Source organism: Lissotriton vulgaris, chromosome 2_1 (genome assembly GCF_964263255.1).
Source record: "Lissotriton vulgaris chromosome 2_1, aLisVul1.2, whole genome shotgun sequence".
NCBI lineage: Eukaryota > Metazoa > Chordata > Amphibia > Caudata > Salamandridae > Lissotriton > Lissotriton vulgaris.
The window spans coordinates 463,094,713-463,119,389 of record NC_141687.1 but is presented as its reverse complement, the minus strand read 5'-3'; the positions used below and the strand labels follow the sequence as shown (position 1 = coordinate 463,119,389).

The 24,677-nt window shown below is 45.3% G+C and overlaps 1 protein-coding gene across 2 annotated transcripts in view; it reads left to right on the top strand.

Moving 5' to 3' along the window:
• Window positions 1–23,329, top strand: part of INPP1 (inositol polyphosphate-1-phosphatase) — a 132,049-nt gene extending 108,720 nt beyond the window's left edge. Inside the window, exons 5-6 of one of the 2 annotated variants that reach the window (XM_086955369.1) lie at window positions 12,759–12,933; window positions 15,549–23,329. In XM_086955369.1, coding sequence (XP_086811495.1) covers window positions 12,759–12,933; window positions 15,549–16,122 — 749 coding nt within the window. In that variant the 3' untranslated portion in view covers window positions 16,123–23,329. The remainder of the gene's footprint in view (window positions 1–12,758; window positions 12,934–15,548) is intronic. The other variant, XM_086955370.1, reaches the window with a different exon arrangement.
• Window positions 23,330–24,677: the final 1,348 nt, after the last annotated feature.

The window sequence follows — 24,677 nt, the reverse complement described above, 5'->3', positions numbered from 1 at the left end:
GAGGAGACCCCACCCTCAACGCCTACCACACAGCCCATGTAATCTAGGGAGCCTCTCCAGAACACGTTGCAGGCACTAGTCATTCCTCTCCGGGTGTAGAGAAGGGCAGTAGTCAGCAGTAAGAGGGAGGTCCATAAACCTCTGCACACCATCTTATGTATTTTGAATACTTAGGGGCCGATTTATACCATAAAGGACGGTCTTTACTCCACCGGGTAACAGAGTAAAATACTCTGTCGCCCTGACGGAATACCCATCCTCTGAATCTAGAGATGGCCATCAGCTGATAGGACAGAAACCGCTGTCACAACAGTTCTTGTCAATGTATTAATAGTTTGACGACTGGTCCGTCAAGATGACAGTACCATCTGTCGGACCTTTATTTTCCAGGGTAAAATCCCAATGCAGGATTTTGTTCTTGAAAATACAAAATGAATGACCCCCACACTAATGACCCCTGCATAATGAGAGTTGTTTCCCATGGTGAGAGCCATTTAGCAGTTTTCACTGCCCCCTACCACCAGGTTTTACTAGGTGGTGACGAACTGTGAAAACTGGCCATTTGACCACCTACTGTAAATCGGGCGGTCAGTCAAATTGCCAAACCTCTGCTCTGTCGGGCCCTCAGAGGTGTATATCCGCCGTGGAGACTGAGTAATCTCCGTCGCTGACAAACTGAATTTCCACCCGACTCTAAATGAGGTGGGCGGAACTTCAGTTTGACGGAGAGGGTACTCTGTTGCGAAAGAGTACCCTCTCTACCAAACTCTAAATCAAGGCGTAAATGAGAGATTAGTAATTTGGGAATATCTAGAGTAAATAATTCATGTTATGTCTGTAACGTGCAGACCATGTCCCTATTTAAGAAGAACTGATGGAAGAATTTGCGGAATGTGTTGCATACTCCAATAAAATATGTTTTGAGTCCAGGCCACAGATCTCACCAACTTAAATTTTACATAAGAAATAACTTCCCAGTGCACCAGCTTTTTGGGCAGGGCCTTCTTAAAAGACAAACCAGCTTTCTACCTCCATAAAACATCTTGCGGTAAAGGACTGGGTTTTTCTAAGACCCAGCGGTGCCAGGGATAACACCTAAAACCTTCGTGGGTAACCTGTTCTGGCGTACAAATGACAGAGACACGGGACACTTCCTTCGGCGTCAAAGATTCGAGGTTTTATTACTGCAGGGAACACAGAAGTCACAGGAAGTACAACACGTGTAGGTTCGAGGAGACTGTTTCAACTTGTATCTGTGGATCGCTCCTTTTATACAGTTTTCAAGCATAGGATAACATGGTGCACAAAGGATTACAACTCGGTTCCCATCGTAAAGATCATGAGGGGTCGCTTTCATGTATTCAAAGCCCGGAATATGATTACAGTAACATTTGGCAGTTCCCAACTGTAAAAGTTCATCTTCCCACCATTAGTACATTCAGTAGTAAACGAATCGAGGAAAGGACAGAAACAGGTGCAGAGGAAGACGAGGACAAGGAACAGATCGAAAAGGGTGTAAAAGGGGTGGTACCAGGAAACACGAGTTGCAGGCATCAAAGGGGGCGTGCCTAATGAATGCACAACTGAGACAATAGACCGGCACGGCAAGATGAGCCTCAAGCGGGGCCATCTGCCTTACAGTGTCATCCCCCTCATCATAAAGACACCTTCAAAGGAAACGTGTCTTCCGCAAGAGTTTGGGAATCCCAGGGTCGCGAAGCGGACAGCGTCCGTTCGCTGGCTACTTGAGGGCAAGAAACAAAATGGATGCCGTATCTAAGATGGAACCCGTGGGTTCAGATGGAGAAACCCACGAAACAGACGAACGGTTTAGGCTAGCACAGCGAAAACGCGCACACCCACTAAACTCGTCATTTGCGGTTCATAGATACCAGACTCGACCATATTCGTGCGAGTTGAAAACACCACTTACAATTGTCACGGAACCTCAGACGCTCCTTTTGCCCTCATGTAGGCAAGCACTAGTCGGAATCATAATCGATCTCGATATTCATCAGACCATCTAGATGCTGTTGCAACATAACTCTATCCATCAGAGTTCCTTTGGTAACAGGCGGCTGCCTTATACACGTTGTAGCACAGAGGCCACATAAGGCAGGACCACACTGCACACAAAGACAACACGTGAACAGGAATGCTACAACAACCCCAATGATCATCAGAATCTTCCAACCCCAAGTCGACATTAGACCCCAAAACCACCCGAGGAGCGTCCAATCCCCTACGTCCACGTGTATGGACTCAGAGATTTTATGCAACTTCGAGATGGCTTGATAGACAGTCGGAGCGTTGTCTGGAATGAATATACAACAACTCTAATGGATCACCTTACATACTCCACCTCGATCTGCTAAGACAACGTCTAAAACCATACGATTTTGTAACGTCATAGGCCTATCCGCCTGAAGCTCTTCTGTAATGTTGCCAAGGGCACTAGCAGTGATATTAGCTGTCGATTCCACCACTCGAGTCAACTGTCTCAGGTTCCTACTATTAACCATAGGTCCCCAAAACGGAAAGAAACCCTTGAAAAAGTCTCCTGCCTCTTGACCGGCAGTGTCCTCTTTGCTAATCACGCCCCTCACAACTCTAGTCTTGTGGTAATCTGAGGCAACCGTAAAAGTTGGTGGCAACAAGTTTGCAATATAACAGGTGCCCGCGAAGTCAAGGGGCAACCATGTATATGCACGGTCATAACAGACAAAGTACGTACCCTTGGCAGTCAGAAGAACAGGGGAAGAGAGCATTGGTAAGACATACGTCTCAGAGCAAGCACTCTCTCCAAGGTGAGCTCTCGGGCTTCGGCCACGGCCTTTCAGACAGAAATTACCAAGGTTGGGTACGATCCATATTGGAGACGAGCTTCTAAGCTGTCTATCGCCCACGAGCGCACTATACTCAACCTCACTCAGATCCCTATAGGCTCGCATCTCTTCCTCCGGGATGAGCGATGGCTCATAGATATCCCTATCTAAATCAGCAATCGCTATCGCCAAAGACTTATGGTACGGACCGGGACCAAAGTGTGGAGGACGTGGCTCTCGATTGGGGTAAGAATCTAGTGTGCTTCGAAACATTGTTTGGAATGCTCGAGCTGAACCCTGGGAACTATAAGGAAGGACCAGGTACGGAATTCCCTTATCGGTGGTATGTGGCATTAACCCACACACCCAACAATTGGTAGTGTTCACCACTAACTGATGCTGATGAAGGAGCTGAACGAAGGAATTGTTCATGAATTCCGCACGTCTAACCTGCTTGTGTTGGGGTAAGATATGGAAGGAATGAGGCGAAACAGTGGAGGTAAGTTTAGGTTCAGAAGAAGGGGTAGGTGAGGCAGTAGGCAGCAATGACTGTATCATGTAATACACCCCACCCACCAATAACGAAGAAACAGTTAGGAATAAAAAGAACATCTGAAACATGAAACATTTTGTATGTGCAATTCTGCGCAACTCGAATCTATGGGCCTGAGCCTTTTCCAATTCCGACAGCTTCGAGAAAGCCATCCTCTAAAACCGTCCGCAACGTTGTTGACGCACTTCGTTCTGTGTAGCAGTAGTCAATCCCCAGGAGTTCCTAGGAATCGACGGTCTTGGACCTAGTGTTGAGACCTACTAACCAGAAGGAAGTACCCGCGCGGCCCTACGGTCCACCCGGATGCAAGGTATCTTTAATCAACAATATGTACAAAAATCTCCTAGCTGTGGAAACAAAACACATATGTGGAAAAGGACTCAAAATTTACAAAAATCACAATTATGTAAGTGTGTTCAAACTGGTCAGTGATAATGGGGTAACGTAGATGTCCGGGGAGGGAGCAAAAATATATTTATTAGTCTCTAGTACTGGATCGAAGAAAATATCGACTTCTCCCAGGATGTGTCTGTTCGTCAAACAATTGGTCTGATGATGAGACAGAGTTCTGTTGATCAGTCAATTGTTCAGATGTTGAGTTTTGCGGTGACAAATGTTCAACAATGTCGTTCTGCTGCACTGAGGTCTCTCCGACAGGCTGAGCGTCGCTAAAAGGAACGAAGGTCGGCACAGTTTCAACTTCAGACGAGGCGATGCCCTTCCTCACCCACGAGTCTGCTGGTAAAGGTATAGGTACCTTTTTGGTATGGGTGGCATGCACCCAGTTTTTACGCCCTTCCAAACGAACAGCAGTCCTCGTGGCAAGGAGCACTTGGTAGGGTCCGGTGAAACGAGGCTCAAGGTTGTGCTTCCGGGCAAAATTCCTTGTCACCACCCAGTCTCCGGGCTGGAGCTGGTGGCCTGGACCCTCCGTCTGCGTCGGCAGTGCTTCAAAGACCTGTTGGTGAATTAACCTCAGTTTAGCAGTCAGATCATGAAGATAATCGATCAACATTGGGTACTCAAGATCAGAGAACACACTGGGTCTAGGGACCCCCCAAACATTTGCAGGGCGGCCGAACACAATCTCATAGGGACTAAGCCCTACTCGGGAGTGTACAGTCGCCCTTGTTGACAGAAGAGCTAAAGGCAAAGCGTCAGGCCACGAGAGACCAGTTGTAGCCTGAATCTTCGCTAGTTTCAGTTTAAGGGTGCCATTATACCCTTCAACCAAACCTGCTGACTGGGGATGATTGGCGCTGTGGAATTTCTGGGTAATTCCAAGGCCCTTACACACATTCTTCATCACATTCCCTACAAACTAACTTCCGTTATCAGACCATACAATCCGTGGCATTCCATACCGAGGAAAGTATTCCTTCAGTAGGATTTTTGCAGTGGACAGAGCAGTGTTGTCTTTAAGAGGGTAGGCTTCAATCCATCGGGAGAATGCCCAAACCACAACTAAAACGTACTTCAGGTTATTGCATCGCTCCATATGGATGAAGTCTAGCTGGATGACCTCAAAGGGACATGAAGGGGGAGCAAAATGGCCAGGGGGTGTAGGAGTTCCCTTACCAGGATTGTACATCATACATATCATACAATTCCTCACCAATCTCTCCGCACACTTAGTAATACCATCATTCTTCCATACAGGGGACAACAACTTACAAATACCTTTCGCACTGATATGTGCCAAGCCGTGTGCCATTGTTACAACAGCTAGCACATATGCATCCGGCAACATCCACCTCTTATGTACCGACAAATCAATCCAGCAGCCAATTGCATCCAACTTTCCCGTACTCTCTTTCCACTTTGTCTTTTCAGTCTCGTGGCCTCATTCTGAATCGCTTTCACACTCTCGATAGTGTCTTCACACATACTCATTTCTGTAGGCCACCTTACCGAACTCGTCACATACATTCTAGTTGTAAGGTTCCTGGCAGTCTCCTTAGCAGTCTCATCCGCAAACGCATTGCCACGACCAACATCATCCGTCACCTTACGGTGTGCATTACATTTAACAATCGCCACCTGCTCGGGCAATGTAAGTGCATCCAAAAGATCATTCACAAGCTGTCCATGCTGAATCTTCGTACCATGCGACGTCATAAAACCTCTCTCTCTCCACAATCGTCCAAAACTGTGCGCAACACCAAAAGCGTATTGGCTGTTCGTAAACACATTCACCCGCTTCCCTTTCGACAAAACACACACTCTTGTCAAGGCAATCAGCTCTGCCGCCTGTGCAGAGTTTTGATTCAGTCTCGCAGTCTCCACAACCGTACTCAATGTTACCACAGCATACGCAGTCGTCACATCACCATTCGGCAACTTAAAACACGAACCATCCACATACAGGGTCCCATCAGGGTTTTCCAAAGGAGTGTTTTTTAGGTCAACACGACCTTTTGTTTCCTCCTCAGTCCGTAAGTAGCAGTCATGAGGTGCTACTTCGTCTGATTCCATACTAATTGGCAACAAAGTCGCCGGGTTCAGGACATTACAACGTTTTATTTGAATGTGACTTGCCAAAAGCGTCAACTCATAACCAGACAACCTTGCGCTCGTCAGATGCTGAGTTTTCGTGCGATTCAAGAGAGTGTCAACTGCGTGCGGAACCATCACCGTAAGCATATTATCCATGACCAATCCTGCAGATTGTCGGATGGACACCGCAGCTGCCGCTGTTGCTCTCAGACAACTCGGCAATGCTCTTGCTACGGGGTCCAAGGTCGAGGAAAAATATGCACATGGACGCTGCTTACCACCGAACTGTTGCGTTAAGACACTCAACGCACAACCTTCCCTCTCGTGAACGTATAGTGTAAACGGCTTACTGTAGTCAGGGGTACCTAACACAGGAGCCGAACACAATGCGTCACGTAGTTCAGAAAAACTTTTCTGACATTCTTCCGTCCATGGCAAAGGAGTTGGAACATCCTTGCACGTAAGAGCTACCAATGGTTTCGCTAGCAATGAAAAATTTGGAATCCATTGTCTGCAGTATGACGTGATACCTAAAAAGGCACGCACATCTCTCTGAGTTGTTGGCACAGTCATTCGGGCAATTGCTGCGATTCTTTCTGGGGTCAACCTTCTTCCCTCCTTTGACAATAAGTGACCTAGATAGGTTACTTCTTGGCAACAATATTGCAGTTTAGAAGGTGACACCTTGTGATGTAAGTCACAGAGATGCTGCAACAACGACACCGTAGCAATTTTGCAAATGTCCTGAGTATCTGCAGCCACCAATAAGTCGTCGACATATTGGATCAAGGCCGCACCAGCCGGCAACACAAACGCATCAAGTTGGCTCTTCAAGGCTTGGCTGTATATCGATGGACTCTCACAGTAGCCCTGAGGAGCGCGTTTAAACCTAAAGCTGCGGCTACCAAGAGAGAAACCAAAAAGGTCTCTACTCTCCTCAGCAATCGGAATACTGAAGAAAGCATTCTTCAGATCGATCACTGAGAACCAAGATGCAGAGGCTGGAATCAGAGTCAGTAGAGCCGTAATGTCAGGCACCACGGGGAACTGAGGAATCACAATTTTATTCACCTCCCGCAAATCGATAACAAAACGATAAACAGGAGGCTTTGATGGATCAGTACGCTTCAGAATGGGCAGCACAGGACTATTGCACACGTTTCCCCGAGTCTCCCCAATAACATCTTTCTCAATCAAATCGTAGATGATTGCTAACAGCGCTCGCTCACCATCAAGGGAGATACGATACTGGGGAATACGTGGCAAACGCACATTAGATTTCAAGTGAACAACATAAGGGGAGATATCAAGCAGGCCCACATCATTGGGACCTGTTGCCCACAAAGATGCAGGAAGAGAACTCAATTCCGGTGGAAGCTTATCGAGAGACAAGTACATAGGAGAGATAACCCTCTCACCCAAAGTAAGCTTCACTCCCGCAGGAGAACAATACAAAGTCGCATATAGACGTTTCAACAAATCCAAGCCCAAAAGATTTTCACCACAACCAGTAGTCAAAATCAAGGGAGCTTTCAGCTCACGAGGCCCAATTGTAAGGGGCAAAGGGCGTGAAACCGGATTGCTAACAGGGGCGCCAGAGAATCCAACGGAAACATTTGTTAAGCCAGACAAAGGTGCGCCAGGGAGTTTCGAATGCATGATGGAACTTTTCGCTGCACCAGTGTCCAATAGAAAAGGCTCAACGACGCCCGAGGTGGCAACTGCGACGTAAGGCCCTCTCTGATCAACCGGAACTGATACTACTCCCTCTCCTTGTCTATGGCTGTCCTAGTAATTACTGTCGTCAGTGCCCTGATCGACGTAATAATCGTCCACATTGTACTGCGCAGATCTTCCTTGCGACGACCCACGCTGATCGAAACAATTATTAGAATCTGAAGAATTATCAGAACGATCATTTTGAGCACCGCGACCTCTACCACGTGATGTCTGTTACGGACCACTACGACCTCCTCTAGATGAATTACCACTATTGCGATCACGTAAAACTGGACAATCGAATTTCAAATGACCCTCTCCCCTACAATAGGCACACTGATTGTACCCCAACGTAGATCTCTGCGAAGAGGAGTCATTTCGTGATTGCGACCTATTCGATTGAGACTGCGATCGATTCCGCTGTTGCGAATCATTCTGATTCGAACGTGGAGGATACGCTTGTTGCAACAACACTTTCGTTTTGAGCTCTTTCGTCTTTTTATCTGCTCGATAATTTTCCTCTTTCTCTCTATTCTCATAATATTGGGCCGTAGCCAATATTTGATCAGACGTGGAAACAGCCCACGCACTCTCTGAATTCTTTAACTTTTTGCTTAAGTCCGGCAATAAGTTCGACACAAATTTGTCCACAAACAATCTCTGACCTCCCTCAGTGCCCATATCCTGACCACTGTGATCGATAAATGCCTCCTCAAATCTCGTAAAGAAATCAGAGACACTCTCGTCCTTCTTTTGTTTGCAAGCGGACAACTTGTCCCAATTCACCTTCATAGCTGGCATAAGCGTTTTCATAAGAGTGATTATTCTCTGAGGAAGATCTGTAATGAGCTGGTCAGGCTTAGCCCCGACGACTTGTAAGTCACCTGCAGCTCTAAGTGCCGCCCAGTCACCACCTAATACTGCTGCATGGTCTTGCTGACGAATCTTCGCCCATACCGGTTGCGGTACTACGTTACCGAACAACATATCGATATCGGCAAGATTCATTATCGTAGCATCCACTAGCTGCGACAATTCCTTATAGTACCCTGCTGGATTTTTGCGAGGATCAGGTAGCGATTGTTTTACTTGCAAAACTTCTGACCGTTTCCATGGAAGATGTATCCACACTCTCTGGAAATGTGGCAAAACCGCAGGATTACCACCAGGATTACCCGGCATCCACACTGGTGGAACTTCGCGCATAGGATACTGACCAGGCGCTGCTAGCGGTCCCTCAATGTCTTCTAAAAACAATGCCCGAGGCATTATAGAAGGACAAAAAGATAGCAACTGCTCGACAGCACGTCGAACATTGCTACCCACCATTATTCCACTTGCAAACTGAAGCTGAAGATTGGATAAGGCAGTCAATACATCATCAGATGCATCCGCCGATATTTGATCACGTAAAAGCTTACACATTTCCTGAAACACAAACCTCTGTGTCGGTATATTGAATTGAGAAAACGTATCAAGTACTACACGCGGAGGATTCCTAAGAGGGTATCTAATCCAACCCATCGCCATATTATATAGCGAATCACGCTCCCTACTACCAGGAAGCTGACTTCGTCTTTGGGGACCTTCAGAACCAGCGGACTCAAGAACTGGTCCAAGAGAATCGAAAAAGTTAGCAGCAACAGAAGGAACACAACGTCAAGCAGATGGGGTAGTAGAGTAACACACCGGGGTAACAAGAGAAGAGTCGGGAACAGAAGGGACAGCAGGAGTAATCAGAACAGTAGAGGCGGCGGGAGCAGGAGTGTGAGGAAGTACAAGCGGGGGAGCAGTAGGAACGGGAGCAGGCAAAGGAGCAGGAACAAGCGGAAGAACGGGTACAGGTTGGGGAACAGGAACAGGAACAGGAGCAGGTGGAGGAGCAGGGACAGGGGGAACCACAGGAACTGCGGTACCCTGTGCATACGGAGGTGGTGACTTCATGAGATAGGACAACAAGGGGTCCTCTACTACATCCCCCTTCTTATCCATACCCGTCGGTAAAACGGGATAACACTTATCGACAGTCATGCGCTGCAATCTATCGAAAACTTCCTTTTCCTTTTCCTCCTTATCTCGCTGAAACTGCTCTGCGTTTCTTACCGTTGTGACGATCCCTTCTCTCTTATTACGTTTAATCTGCTTGATTTCTTTCTGCTTGGCTTCTTTACGCCACAACCGAAAGGAATCAAACATGGCCGGCGTTGCTTTTCTTTGGAACAATTTAGCTTCGAGATTATCTAAAATCGGAGCCTCAAAACTACCATGAGGTGGCCAACTAAGGACACCGTCTTTTTTAGTGTAACGAACCCAACACTCATTGAATGTAATTGGACCTAATCCGTGTCGACTGTACAATTCGTAAGTTGGAGTTCCAACCGGAGGTATCGGACACGAGTCCTCCAGTCGGGAATCCGCACCACAACCTCTAAAGCAACTGAACAAAGTACTACGACTAGGCATCATGCACACTAACCGAGTTTCACAAACTTCAAGGGTTATAGGATTACAATGTCCCTGCAAAGAGCAAAAACCCTCGGTTTTTTGGCGACTGCAGACGTCAAATATCACAACAAAGAACGAAATACCAAGAACCACAAATGCAATGGAACCATGCAACAACTAAGCACCCACAACAAAGGACTCTGAGAGCGACCCACCAATACTTAACTCAAAGATCAATGGCGTCACCAGGAAGGCCCGTCAATCGTCTCGCTGTACCAAGGTCTACGCCAGGCGCCAAAACAGGTCTACAGTCAGGGCAGCAGTCCGTCGCAGCCGTCAGGAGGCGGGGATCTTCGCGGGAAAAGTCGTCGGGCCACTTGTTTCGACAACAGGATCGATGAAGCGGGGTGCACCTTCCCTCGGAGATTTCACACGAAGTTCCTCACGATCGTCAGGCTTGGACGGTACCACTGATGCAGCCCCACGTTGGGCGCCAACTGAAGGACTGGGTTTTTCTAAGACCCAGCGGTGCCAGGGATAACACCTAAAACCTTCGTGGGTAACCTGTTCCGGCGTACAAATGACAGAGACACGGGACACTTCCTTCGGCGTCAAAGATTCGAGGTTTTATTACTGCAGGGAACACAGAAGTCACAGGAAGTACAACACGTGTAGGTTCGAGGAGACTGTTTCAACTTGTATCTGTGGATCGCTCCTTTTATACAGTTTTCAAGCATAGGATAACATGGTGCACAAAGGATTACAACTCGGTTCCCATCGTAAAGATCATGAGGGGTCGCTTTCATGTATTCAAAGCCCGGAACATGATTACAGTAACATTTGGCAGTTCCCAACTGTAAAAGTACATCTTCCCACCATTAGTACATTCCATTCAGTAGTAAACGAATCGAGGAAAGGACAGAAACAGGTGCAGAGGAAGACGAGGACAAGGAACAGATCGAAAAGGGTGTAAAAGGGGTGGTACCAGGAAACACGAGTTGCAGGCATCAAAGGGGGCGTGCCTAATGAATGCACAACTGAGACAATAGACCGGCACAGCAAGATGAGCCTCGAGCGGGGCCATCTGCCTTACAGTGTCATCCCCCTCATCATAAAGACACCTTCAAAGGAAACGTGTCTTCCGCAAGAGTTTGGGAATCCCAGGGTCGCGAAGCGGACAGCGTCTGTTCGCTGGCTACTTGAGGGCAAGAAACAAAATGGATGCCGTATCTAAGATGGAACCCGTGGGTTCAGATGGAGAAACCCACGAAACAGACGAACGGTTTAGTCTAGCACAGCGAAAACGCGTACACCCACTAAACTCGTCATTTGCGGTTCATAGATACCAGACTCGACCATATTCGTGTAAAGTGGGTGCGACTAGTGACCCATATACAGGAAGATTGCAGAAAAAGATATGAAATTGTGTTTGGGCTACACATCTGAGAATGTTCACAATGATGACAAATATCTTCAGAAACTTGATGGAAGGCGTTTTGGGACAAGAGGATCATCTCACACACCGGGGGCCCTATTATGCATAGGGCACACTTTCCCTGTTTGCGTCCGCGCACCTTAAAACAGGTGCTCCGTGCACTGTTATATAGAATGCCCTGCCCTCAGGGCAACCCTGAACTTGTGTTGCCCTGGTCGTAGCGCATTCATGTGAAATACAGGGCGGCTATGAAGCAGCTGCTCTGTGTTTCACTGTGCACACGGCAACCTGCCTGCACTTTTTAAAGGTTATGTCTGGGGGTCCAACGGACCCCTTTCCCCCCCTCCAGACGGCTGATTTCGGGGGAGAGGGGTGCACTGTCAGTACACCTCCTGACAGCTTCTTTGCCTCTGCGCCTGTGTTGGTAATACGGTGCAGAGGCAAAGGGATTCCCTCGTTTGAATGATGCCCCGCCCCATGCAAATGAGGGCACACCCTCTTGAGGAAGTGCTGGCGCTGTATGCGTGCCAGCACTTTCAGTATTACATAAGGACACACACACACGTCTGCGGCCCCTTTTGTAATTCCAAAATGCCGCGGGTCGCGCAAAGCGGGCGCAAACATCCATTTCACCCCCGGGGTACATTATGTAATACAGCCCCCGTTAGTCAAAGAAACTATTGGCTAGCTAGTGGCAAAGCAAGCATTCCTATTCGGGTAGAGGCCACTTTCAGGCATGGAAAAATTGCATATGTAGAACAAAGCGTAGAAAATGCTTCCACAACAACATACTATCCAGTGCATTAATACTTTACTAGCAACTATAGAAAGTTGCATGTCTACAATTGTGTTCTCAATACTCTAGACGATCAATGTGTAGTTAATGGGAAGAGTGCTCAAAAGGCGATTATAAAATAGATGTAAACATGTATTGAATTAGGAGCAGTGAATGTGGAAAAGTAAAGGATCCTAGACTCCAGGGAGGATGAAGGGGAACAAAAAAGATAGGATATTTGGTCAGGGAAGAGGACGATGTTATCTCTCTCGGATGTCATACCTCTCCTATGTATATGTGTACATACATTTATTATAAAATAAAATGAAAATCTAATGAAACCTAAAGGGTGTTTGATTTTCAAAAAGACTAACGTGGGCACTTGTTCTTCTTTTAGACGTTAGTGAATGTAAATGCCTTGCTTAACACAACACCATACGAGCAGTTCTTGAGTTGATCCATTTAGATATTGTTTGTGTATCTTGTAAAAATATGTTCGGTGTCTTCTAGATTCAACTTACCAGTACATCAAAGGATCTGCACATGTTAAACCCAACCACGGAATTTTCCCCACTGGACTGCAGTGTGTAACGATCCTCATTGGAGTCTATGATCTGAACAGTGGCCTTCCACTGATGGGTGTCGTCAACCAACCTTTTGCCACCCAGGACCCAGACACGCTCAGGTATATGTTTTGTTGGTGCAAAGTTCAGTTATCAAAGTAGCTGTTGGGCAGCATTAATGTTTTGTTTGCATGCTTCAAAGAAACAAGCATTGCAGCTTTATTTGGTTGTCAGAACTGTTTGGGTCGTATTGTTCATATACTATTGCTTTTACACACTTGCCGGCCCTTATTTAACCTACAGCCTATACTGAAAAATGCACAAACTTCACACACTTCACTATGGAGGCAACCCACTCTTCTGCACTTACGTTCTTTTCACAGCCTTGATATGAAGGAGTTGCAGTCCTATGGCATTCTGGTGTAATGGCTCAACTATCATAATTTCTCCAATTTCGGTTCCTGCTTTCAGACCACATTTTGGAGTTATACATTCGAAGCTGAATATTTGCTGATATCCTGAAAGTCTGCCGTTTTTTTAAGTAAGAGCATTTTATCCCCTTTCCCCCGGATATGTTTTTGCTACAAAGTCGATTTTGGTCAAATATGTAGCAGAGAAAATATACAAAAGGGAATCTGGTGAAGCTTTTCACCTAAAGATTCACTTCTTCAAATTCAGCTCTGGTCAACATTGACTGAAACCTCTCATCTTTTCTTGGTGGTTTGTGTGCAGCAGGGTGCTGTCTCAAGTGTATGTCCCGGTCACCAACACTATTGACACTGTTGAACACTCAGTGGCCATCTTGCAGTGGAACAAAAGTTTGAATCATAATGAAAGGTATACCTAACCTCACAACTTCTGGAGAAGGCTTACTGCATGAAGGGAGGGCAGATATAACACTTTTGGCCCACTGACACTTGGGTTTGTAGTTTACCTATGAATACCTAAAGCAAAAGAGAGTCTGAATCGTATTTAATTCGGATGTAAAAAAAACATAATGATAACACTTTTTGCAAAACATACCTCAGTAAATTGAGTAGTGAAAAATTTAAAACTAATGTTTGGCTTAGGTAAACAACTCATTAAATACTCCACAAGTCAAAATTTAAACGGTAAGAACTTGTCAGTGTATTTCTAGGTAGGAAGTATTGTAAATGCTTTTAAATAAAAAGTGTTAAAAAGCATGGTTTGGACATCATAACGAATCACTGTAAAAACAATTTCACTGATTAACAAATTCTACCTGTATGTCTTTCCAAAGATGCATTTCACTGTACAACAGTGCGGTCAGCGCATTGCACACCAAAGAGGTTGCCGTCCACAAGCAATAAAGATAAGCAGTACTGCATTGTGTGAACCTTTTGTCCATTAATGCAAAAGCCAATCATCTTCCTCTTAATTGCTTGTACACAGGAAAAAAGATAGTGCGTTTGCTTCATGAACACGTGCATGCAGGGGCAGATACCGGAGTCTGAAATAAGTTATGAATTAGCGGGATTGTGGGTTTTCCATTGTCATCATGTATGTGCATGTCCTAGAAACCGTGTTATTGGTAGGCAAGAATGCATACTGGATTTGTGCAAATCCACCTTTTCTCTCAAGGAACTAGAATGCTCCCGCACCTTGGCAAAAGTCCTGTATTTGGTACCGTAGGAAGTTTTTTAAGCATGTGTATACCATGATATAGCCAGGATTATCCAAGCTCCTTGTTACGTTATCTAACTAGCTGCTGTACTGCATAAAATACCATAAATAATTCCCCAGTGAGTTCAGCTTTTTCATTTCTACAAATGGGTAGCAACAAGCATAAAGCATCAAGTTGCAGTTCGACACTTGTATAGGCCAGCCACAGTCATAGCGCATTATACTAGTAGGGTTCAACCATGGACCCTATCAATATAATGCCCCTGAGAACCACCCTTGCAGCTTGAATAGAAAGGTATATAGAATATACTGAGGTGCACATTAGGACTACATGCTTTATGGATCAGGTAAACTTCAATCGTGCATTATTGATATTCAACCACAAGATGTCATACACCATGTTAATGCCCTGAAAAAGTTCCACGTGGTGGAATAAAATGTATTGGCTGATGTTTTTATCATCTCTAAAATTAATTTAAAAAAAGTTTTTATGATGAATCCTGCGCAATTGGACTTCTGAGTTGAATAAAAGGACTGTTCCTGTGTCTTATCAGCAAAACAAAAAAATGCTTTAATATATGTGGGAATGTGCATTTTTTTGGTTTAGTAAATCCCATCTATTTTCCTCTTTGTAAGAAGTAATTAAGTCCGTATATCCCACTATTTTATTTAATGCATTTATTCCTGTTCATACACCTCCTAAATTACAAAAGTGGTCATCCTCCGTAATGATTGTCCAAATGAAAAACTTTTTCATTCTGAGCCACACGTGAGGGTGGTTTCCACGGTGGGTAAGAATGCATGACCTTATCCTGATCACTGCGATGTTTCCATGCACCTCTATGGTACGCTCTGCAAAAATATGCCTGATGTAGCTACATTTTATTCCTGTTGCAGGATGGCACATGTGCATGGATGTGACCTCAACATCTATGGACCTTAAGGATAGGAGGGTAGCACGATGACCAATTATGACGAAATCACGTTTCTTTTAGAGGCATTTTACCCATCTTAATTTGAAAAACAAAACTAGCAAAAAATGGCATAGGCTGAAATGTCTCATTCTCAGTTTTTTTTGTTTTTTTTTTTGCAGCTGGAAAGGGCAATGCTATTGGGGGATATCCTACCTGAATGCCAACTTTCACTCGGTGCCCCAACCCACGTTTCCTGGAACTAATGACAATAAACCGAATAGTGATTGTTCAAAGATGTTGGGGAAAGAAAGTGGTGCCATGCAAAATAAGTTGCATCGGTTTTCAGTTGTTACCAGTACGGGCGAAGCTGAGGACATCAGAACAGCGCTCTCAGATATCTGCGAAGAATGCCTGCACTATGCAGCCGGAGCTGGCTACAAGAGTCTGTGTGTCATACTAGGACTTGCTGATGTTTATATCTTTTCAGAGGACACAACATTCAAGTGGGACTCGTGCGCCCCTCATGCCATCCTGATGTCTCTTGGCGGGGGAATGGTGGACTGGAAAGACTGCCTGGCAAAAATAAGGCAAGGCCAAACCGCGCAAAATCTTTCACAGGTACTGTACAATGCAGAAGTGGGAGGGGCCACCGGTGCTGACAGATGGGCCAATAAAGGAGGAATAGTGGCTTACAGGTCTAAGAAGCATTTGGAAAACCTTTTGAACCTCCTAGTAAGAAAACTGCCTTTATAGGGTACAGGAAAATGTTGCATTATACAGTATTGCAGTATGATGTTTTTCATTTTAGATAGAATTTTTAATTCTGTTTTGTGAAATGCTGGTTTAGAACAGACCAATGATATGTATTTGAGGATTGGCGTATGTTTTATGGAAGTGTGCATTGCACACATATTTTAGGTTACAATTTTAATATTGCTGCTAAAACGCCACTTATTGTGGCCCAGGCCTGCCTTTAAGCATAAACATTAGGCAAGGGAGAATACGTTGTTGATTCTTGGCTGTGAAGGCTACTTGTGAGTAGCCAAAGGCGCCTCTCAGTAACACTGCTGTCTTACGTTCTGCTCAAACCTACACAATGTTATACACAAGGTTTTCTCCACCTGAAGATTGTGTAGCTTTCTGTAAGGAAAATATTCCTCTTCATCTGAACAAAGCTTTCTCCATATTCAAAAAATGTAATGTTCAATTGGCAGGTGTTAAACTGAAGCAAACAAGACCAGACAAAATCAACCATTTAAAGAAAAAAAAAGCATTTTATTGATTTTATTCAATAAACACAAACAATCAAGCAGTGCGTGGCTCTATTCTGAGAGGGGGAGAGACTCCAGTCATATGTCATGAAAAATACAAATAGAGATAGCAATTTACACACCTGAACTGAAATACCAGACACATAGAATGATTAGGGGACAAGAGCACATTGGGGCCAAGTTATCAAGCTAACTATGCAATGAACATTACAGTTATACATGCTTGACTTCCATAGTCACATTACCATGGTACAAAAGGCATGAACATCACCCCTCTTCATTTGAGCCCTCCACCAACCCAGTCTCATCCCTATCAGCAAATTTATTAAGAAGAGACCCCCACAACATTATCACATCCGACACACCCTCATCAATACAGACGACACGCATATTCATCTCCTCCACCACGCCCCGTTCAAGGAGATCTCGTTGCAATGAAAACACTAACAGTGCTTGTGCAAATCCAACCGATGGCCACCCTCATTACGGCCAATACCAGTGCTTGCTGGGGCATTCTAGAGTTGATCTTCCGCCCCCAGGGCTTAACTACCACTTCCAAGAGGCAGGCCAGTGTGGTTCCTCTGACTCCAATGTCTGTCGCCACTACTATTTTAGACACCACATCCCTCCAGAATCCCTAAACCACGGCACATGCCCAGGCCAAGTGCAAAACAGTGGCTCCCAGCTCCCACATCCTGTTTCCATCTAGGGGTCTACCTTGTTCAAGTACCTAGGAGTCACATAGGCACGATGTAGGAAATTAAAATGGTGTAACTTGAACCTATGTTTGCAGGACACCCGCCTCACCAATGCACACTCACTCGCCCCGTCAGCATCCTCTACAGGCTCCCCCAGGTCATGCTCCCAGGCCCCTCGTGAGGCATATGGGGCAGGTACCATGTCGCCCCGGATTGACTTGTAAAATAAGGAAATGAGATGCCTCCCCTGTCCCCTTTGAAGCAGGCTGCCCAACATCAGGGAGGACTGGGGAGCCACAAGGAACCCAGCCCAGTCCTCCTGTGCAACGCTATCTAACTTAGCATAATGGAGGTAGTGACCAGTCACACTTCAAAGGTCTACAGAACCTCCTGGAAGGTGCTGAAGACCACCCCGGGGTATAGGTTACCTGGCAAATCCCAGGCCCTCTAGAGATCCATGGATATATCCCTATCAATTGCCCTATACGGGGCGAGTTCCCTAAGACTAAGCTCCCTATCGATGGGGGCCATACGTAACACCTTTTCCACCACTGCCTCCCAAATCACTGCTGCCTGCCTCACCATGCACGGAACTCAGACTGACCCCCACCCCGCATCAGCAAGCGCACCAGCGTGTCGTCCCCCAATATGTCAAGGAACAATCTCTTCTCCCAGTTATTCAGTTCTGTCAGCGATCTTCCTGCATGCTGTAGGTTGGCCGCATATTAATAGTGCAGTTTGTCCGGTATAGCAAGACCTCTGTCCTCCATATCAAGCTTGAGGATCAATAATGCCACTCTCCTACGCCATCCGGCCCAGACTAGGGAAATAAGTAAGCTATCCAGTTTGCGAAAGAAAGATGGATGCAGTGGAAACATTGCAGTTTGAACCAAGTAAAGGCAGCGAGGAAGAAAGACCATCTTAGCCACTGCAGCCCTGCCTATTACCGACAAGGGAAGTATTTTCTAGAATGCCACGGAGCACTCGATGCCTGCTATGAGTCTATCATCCAGATGCCAGTACACATCCTTAGTGTGGGCTACCTATATACCCAAGTATCTAAAGCCCTCCATTTTCCTGCAGGGGCCGAGCCCAGGCAGCTAGGCAGCGGGCAAACAGGCAGTGGGCACCCCAATCAAGCTGCCAAGTGGAAACAAGTGATTTTCTGGAATGAACCTGAAGGCACTGAGGAGCCCCATTAAGATTGGCACCACCTGGCAGGGGAAAGAGACATACACCAGCGTGTCATCTACTATAAGAGAGTTAACATGCGTGGAAGCACCCACTCAAATTCCCCATGGCTCAAATCCTTTATGCAAGAGAATTGCGAAAGGCTCAATAGCGAGACCAAACAGACGCAGCAAGAGGAACCAACCCTACCTGGGTCCCATTCCAACCTTCATCCCTCAGTAAGGTTGCCTCCAATCTTGACACAGACTGTCGGGCTAGTGTATAAGAGCTGCACCCAGTTACAAAAGATGGAGCCAAACCCAAACCGCCACATCACTGCCATCAGAAATGGCCACTTCACCATATAAAATGCTTTTTCCAGATCAAGAGAACCCAAGGCCAATTAAAAATCGTCATCCACTGCTTTGTGCACGACGTGTATGAGCCTCTGGAGAATAAAAGGTGGTACTACGGCCCGGCATAAAGCCACATTGGTCTTCGTCCACCAATTCATGAATCACTCTCCCCAAGCGTAACGCCAACAGTTCACATAGAATTTTGACATCCATGTTTATCATTGTGAGGGGTCTATATGATGAGGGGTTAGCTGTATCACACCCAGGCTTCAGTAGAAGACACATAATACCCTCCATCCTGGTGTGCGGAAGTATTCTGTTCGCCCAATATTTTTTCCTAACTGTAACGGAAGTAAAGCTGATAAATTCCACAGGGAATCCATCTCCACCTGGAGTCTTGGATCTGTTGAGGGTCCGCATGCCCACACCCATTTCCTCTAAGGAAATATCGCTCTCCAAGACCTGCACAAGGTCTGGCGCCAAGGTAGGCAACCCCACCTCTGTGAAGAACGTTTCAGTCTGCCGCAGGGGACTCAACTCCTGTGCGTGATACTTCCCGTGGAGGTATTCTATGAAGACCCCCAGGATATCTCGGCATCTAGTCACAGATTCTCTGCTAGGAGCACAAACATGACGGTTAGGAGGGACCTCCTGCTCCCACCGCAATGTCAATGCCCAAAGTCTACCGAATTTGTACGCCTCCCTGTAGAGATTCTGACAATATGGCCTGATCGTGCACTTATCCAAAGAGTCCCAGGTCGACATCACCTCTCGCTGCGCCTGGAGCATCCCCTCCCACACCCAAAACACCTCAGAGCCTTGGAGATCTACCAATCGATGCTCCTGCACCCCCAGCACAGCCTCCCATTGTCGCACGCCACAGGTAGTTCTTATGTAGGCCCCGCGCATGACTGCCTTGAGCGCCTCCCAATCCATAGCTCTAGAAGCAGCAGACCCCTCATTAACATTCAAATAATCAGCAAAGGAAGTCGCCAGTGCGTCATGACACACGGCATATGTCTTAGCGTTTGCTAAGATTGTGGAAAAACATGTTCATACCACCATCTCGGACTTTCTCGAAACCCATAATATTCTTCATAACACTCAATCGGGGTTTCGCTCAAACCTTAGCACCGAGACTGCTCTGCTCGAGGTAACTGAGTCCATCAAAGAAGTCCTGGATAATGGTGGGAAGGCTATTCTGGTCCTACTGGACCTCTCTGCGGCGTTCGATACCGTCACTCACAACCGTCTTCTTTCAAAACTCCAGGAGATTAGTTTGAGAGGGGCGGTATTCAGTTGGTTTGAGTCGTTTCTGTCTGGCCGCCAATAATCAATCTGGACTCCCCCGTTTACAGCTTCCATCCCTCCTCTGGAGGTTGGAGTCCCACAGGGCTCCATTCTAAGTCCAACTCTTTTTAATATATATCTGTCTCCATTGGCTGCGCTAGTTGAAGCTCATGGAGCCCAGATTATTTCTTATGCCGATGATACGCAGCTTCTATTTACCTGCAATAAGAACTCTGACTTTTCCGGCAAAAATATCATGAGCTGCCTCTCTGCTGTTTTCTCTTGGTTTCAACTGAATCAGCTTAGATGCAACTCCGACAAATCAGAGGTCATCTTTTTTGGCTGCCCTCCCAATGCCAATTGGAAATCATGGTGGCCTTCTGATATGTATCCCCCATCATCGGCTACTTCACTGGCAAAAAATCTGGGTGTCAAAATTGATAATGGTCTCCTCTTCAAACCCCATATCCTCACTGTTGAAGGCCACTGCTATGGCCTTCTAAAAACTCTCAAGAAATGTCTTCCTTTTCTTTCAGTTGCCCATAGGAGGATTATAGTTCAAGCTTTGATTGGGTCTCGACTGGACTATGCCAATATACTCTACCTGGATTTGCCGAAGTATTTACTCACCCGTCTGCAATCAGTTCAAAACTCGGCAGCAAGAGCTATTTTTGGCCTTAGTCGAAGGTCTCACTCCTCTGCCCGGCTGAACTCTCTTCACTGGCTCCCAGTGAGTAAACGCATCCACTTTAAGACACTTATCACAGCGTTTACATCTCTCCACGGCAACGGGGCCTCCTACTTAAGGAAAAGGATGCGCTTCTACCACCCTGCCCGATCTCTGCACTCTGCCTCTCAGGCACTGGCTATTGTCCCAGCAGTCAACCGAGCTCGGTATGCAATCCTGGTGACTATAGGTGTTGTGGTTCAAGGAGTGACAGGTGTACTTGCGGCTATCAGAATGCAGATCACGCCAACTGTCGCGGTACCCCAAGTTGTGCATAACCACTGCAAGGGACGACAACATCTGTGCCTTAGTACCTCGCTTGGGTGGGTGACGATCCACATCCCCATCCAGGATACCGTTGTAATCCCCCACTCAAATCACCAAATTCCCAACACTATCTTCCAAGAGATCCTGAATGTGGTCATAAAACAGTTTATCATCGACATTAGGGGCATAGGTATTGAGGAGTGTGACAGCCTTACCATCCAGTGTACCTTGGATCAGAAGATTGCTTCTATATCTGCCTTACTGTAAGTATGTTAGAAGGGTACCCCAGGTACAATCCAAATAGCAACACCCGCGCATAGGAGAAATAAGTAGATGAAAACAATTGCCCCTTCCATTTCTTCCCCACCTTCTGGGACTCATCCTAGAGGAGATGGATTTCCTGCAGACAGGCTATCTTTTCCTTATGATGTCGGAGGAATGAGTGAATCCTATACCATTTAGAGTAACTCGTCATGCCCCAAATATTCCACACCAAGATATTCGTATATTCAGCTATGACCAGTTTCAATGCTTTTTCGACTGGACTCTGCTTCCCCCCAACCAGGTGCCTATAAAGACCTTCTCATCCATTATAAAGGTGTAGCTCAGAATCCCACATGCACTGCAATCAACAATTCGAACTCCAAAACAAGGTGGGGTGTTGAACAACTCCAATCCCTCAACACCCCCACCCCGGACAGATAGTATACCAACAATACAAAATCAACATTTAAGCTCGTGTTCAATGCATAGGAACCATAACTCTTGTGTACAGGTGTAGTAACAGATTGTCAAGCTTGATATATTTTCTTTAAAAAAATACTCTACAATAGATTAAACCTATTAAATGAAGGACATTCGGCTAATCAAGCGTGCCTCTTTGCGCATCTTTCGAGACCAGATTCACAGCTTTGATAACACTGTGAAGTTGTTTTGGACAATCGGGCTGAAAAGAGAAACTTCTTCCCCTGAGCACTTTCATCTTTGTTCTTCCAGCTCACTACTTGAAGACATGTGTTTCTATATGATCGTTACAGCTGTAGCAGCTGCATGTATTTGAAAGGTGTGGGGCGATCAGGTGAATATTTCGACCCACTCACCAGGAATGCCCTTAGGCACAACCTCAAAACTCTCAATCGTGGTCTGTTATCAACAGTGTTTATAATGGGCCACGATTGAGCTCTCTGGAGTTGAGGCTGAAGGCAGTGCGAGTTTCTCACACTGCATGTCAGTCCTTAAAAATAACAACTGTAAATTATAAATAAATAATGTATTTACCTACTCCGGTCCAGCAGTCTGTGGCTTTAGGTAGTGAGAGGACTCCCCTAACCAATGCAGATGCTGCTCTCATGCTGTTAACCAGCAAGAGAGAAGCACCAGGTTGGTTGGAGCAGGCTGGCTCAGCACTCCTACAAGCACCGGAGGACCGTGCCTGCTCTCTGCCCTGTTGTCTAAGGCAGCTTTGGCTGGAGAGTTCTTAAGTGCACTTCAGTCTGGATGTCACAAGACAGCCGGTCAAAGTGACATGCACAATTTAAACTGGAGTACTACCCACCATTACTCCCTGCTAACAATCAGCTGCAATGGCCCCACCCTGCCTTGACACATGGCTCGGGCAGGCCATGCTGAAAAATAAAATAGCAATAACATCATGTTATTACCATTTTCTTTTTGATGTGTGCTGCGCTGGCAGCATGGTGGGCAATGCTCCTCCCCCCAACGGGTTAACCCCGCTAGGATTTAGAACCATAGATCTATCCTTTGGTTTGCTGGTCACTCTTAGAAAGAGACGAAACATACTTATGTTGACCTGCACAATTCTGTTCTTATTGTGCCAATATGGGTAAATGCACATTTTGTAATTTGCTAACAGTGGCAACTTTTTTTAAATGTAATTCTTTAGTATTTTTCAGATTTGGATATTTCAAATTTTAGCTGCACGAGCTGGTCTATAATGTATTTTAATTCCATATTCAGTTACCTAATGCTTTAGTGTCCTAATTGTTAATGTTTCAATATACTGCTAGCATTATTCCATTCCGTTGTCATAACTACGCACTTTCTTCAATGCCTCTTTAGTGTACCAATGTCTTGATTATCTTTCTTAAGGGGACGTCAAATTCCAAAATGTAAAACTTTGGTGTTATGGAGCTTGTATAAAGTGACAAGTGTGAATGAAAATAACTTTTCGGGGTATTTGTTTTTATATAAATGAAGCAAATAAAAAAAAGATATAAAAAAATCACGAATGGCAGAAAATCAGATGGAACCTACTGTTTGGTATGGTGGTGTCATAACTTGTACTGCAACTGGTTGATGTACAAGTACTGGACATTTTTTACTTTACTGAAAGAACAACATTTTGAAGGCATTCCAGCCAGTACATAAATTACTTCTTTATCATACAGTATTGTCAGGCTATTTGAGCACTTGTAATTTCTAACATATATGGCTGAACAACAATTCCATCCTAGCTTTCTTGTAAGCTCTTGAAAGCTTAATTCATTGTTAGAAGGTGGGAACCATATCATATGCAAGAAGAGTGCGTAGCATTTTCACTTTTTAAATGTAACTGAAAAGAATGATTTATTTTACTCAATCGAGGCCTGAGTACATCTCAATAAAACAATTATTTGCTTATTACAAGTTTATATTTAGTTTTGATATACAGTTTAACAGAAGGCCAACAAAACAATACTTTAAACATTATATTCAAATAAAAGTAAGTGTATTATAAATAATTAATTTATAAAACTTCCATTAAAATGAGTACAAACATTGAACACCTATGCAACAGAAGGCGTTGCAGCGAAAATTATAGATCTAGTGCTGGTAAAGAGGTTTTGATATTATTGCCCAGGAACATTGTGTAAGTTTTACTTTTCCTTGAATACAGCAAATTCGAGCAAACGAATAAAATATGCTGAAATATGGATCATCAAGCCTTACAGAGTACACAGGTTCTTTCTGTGCAGGGCAGGTCGTTCCATCTTTCTAAGTTCTCTTGTAGAGGATATCTCCTGAAAACAAATTGATGAAAAATCTCCAGAAGCCATGATTTGCTAGGAATTAGAAGAACGGTTTCCTCTTCCCATTATTATATTCAAATGGAACAAATTGGAGACAGTCATCAACTTTTTGAATACTAAGATGTCAGCAGAATAACTTTACTTAGTTTGTGCCTTTGTTACCTCACTTTTCAGTGCAGATGGATGGTGCATATTGTGCAACTGCTCTTTAGTAAAGCCTAATTTCATCAAGCAGTGCCAATATTTAATTAGGCTTTCATCACTGGTCATATGTGTGGGGGTTCAGGCACATATACTAGCGGCTGAAACAAAGGAGACATGCACCTGTAGGTTGCTTATGTAAATAAGGACAACAGACACTCATTGATGGTCATATGAGCCGGAAGACACAAGCGAGCCCGGCCCCTTTATTTATGCTCTCTGGCCACGCCTGGCCAGAGAGTGATACATAGTGTGAATGTGCTTCCGGGGGATCATCCGCCATAGAATGAGCAGCTAGA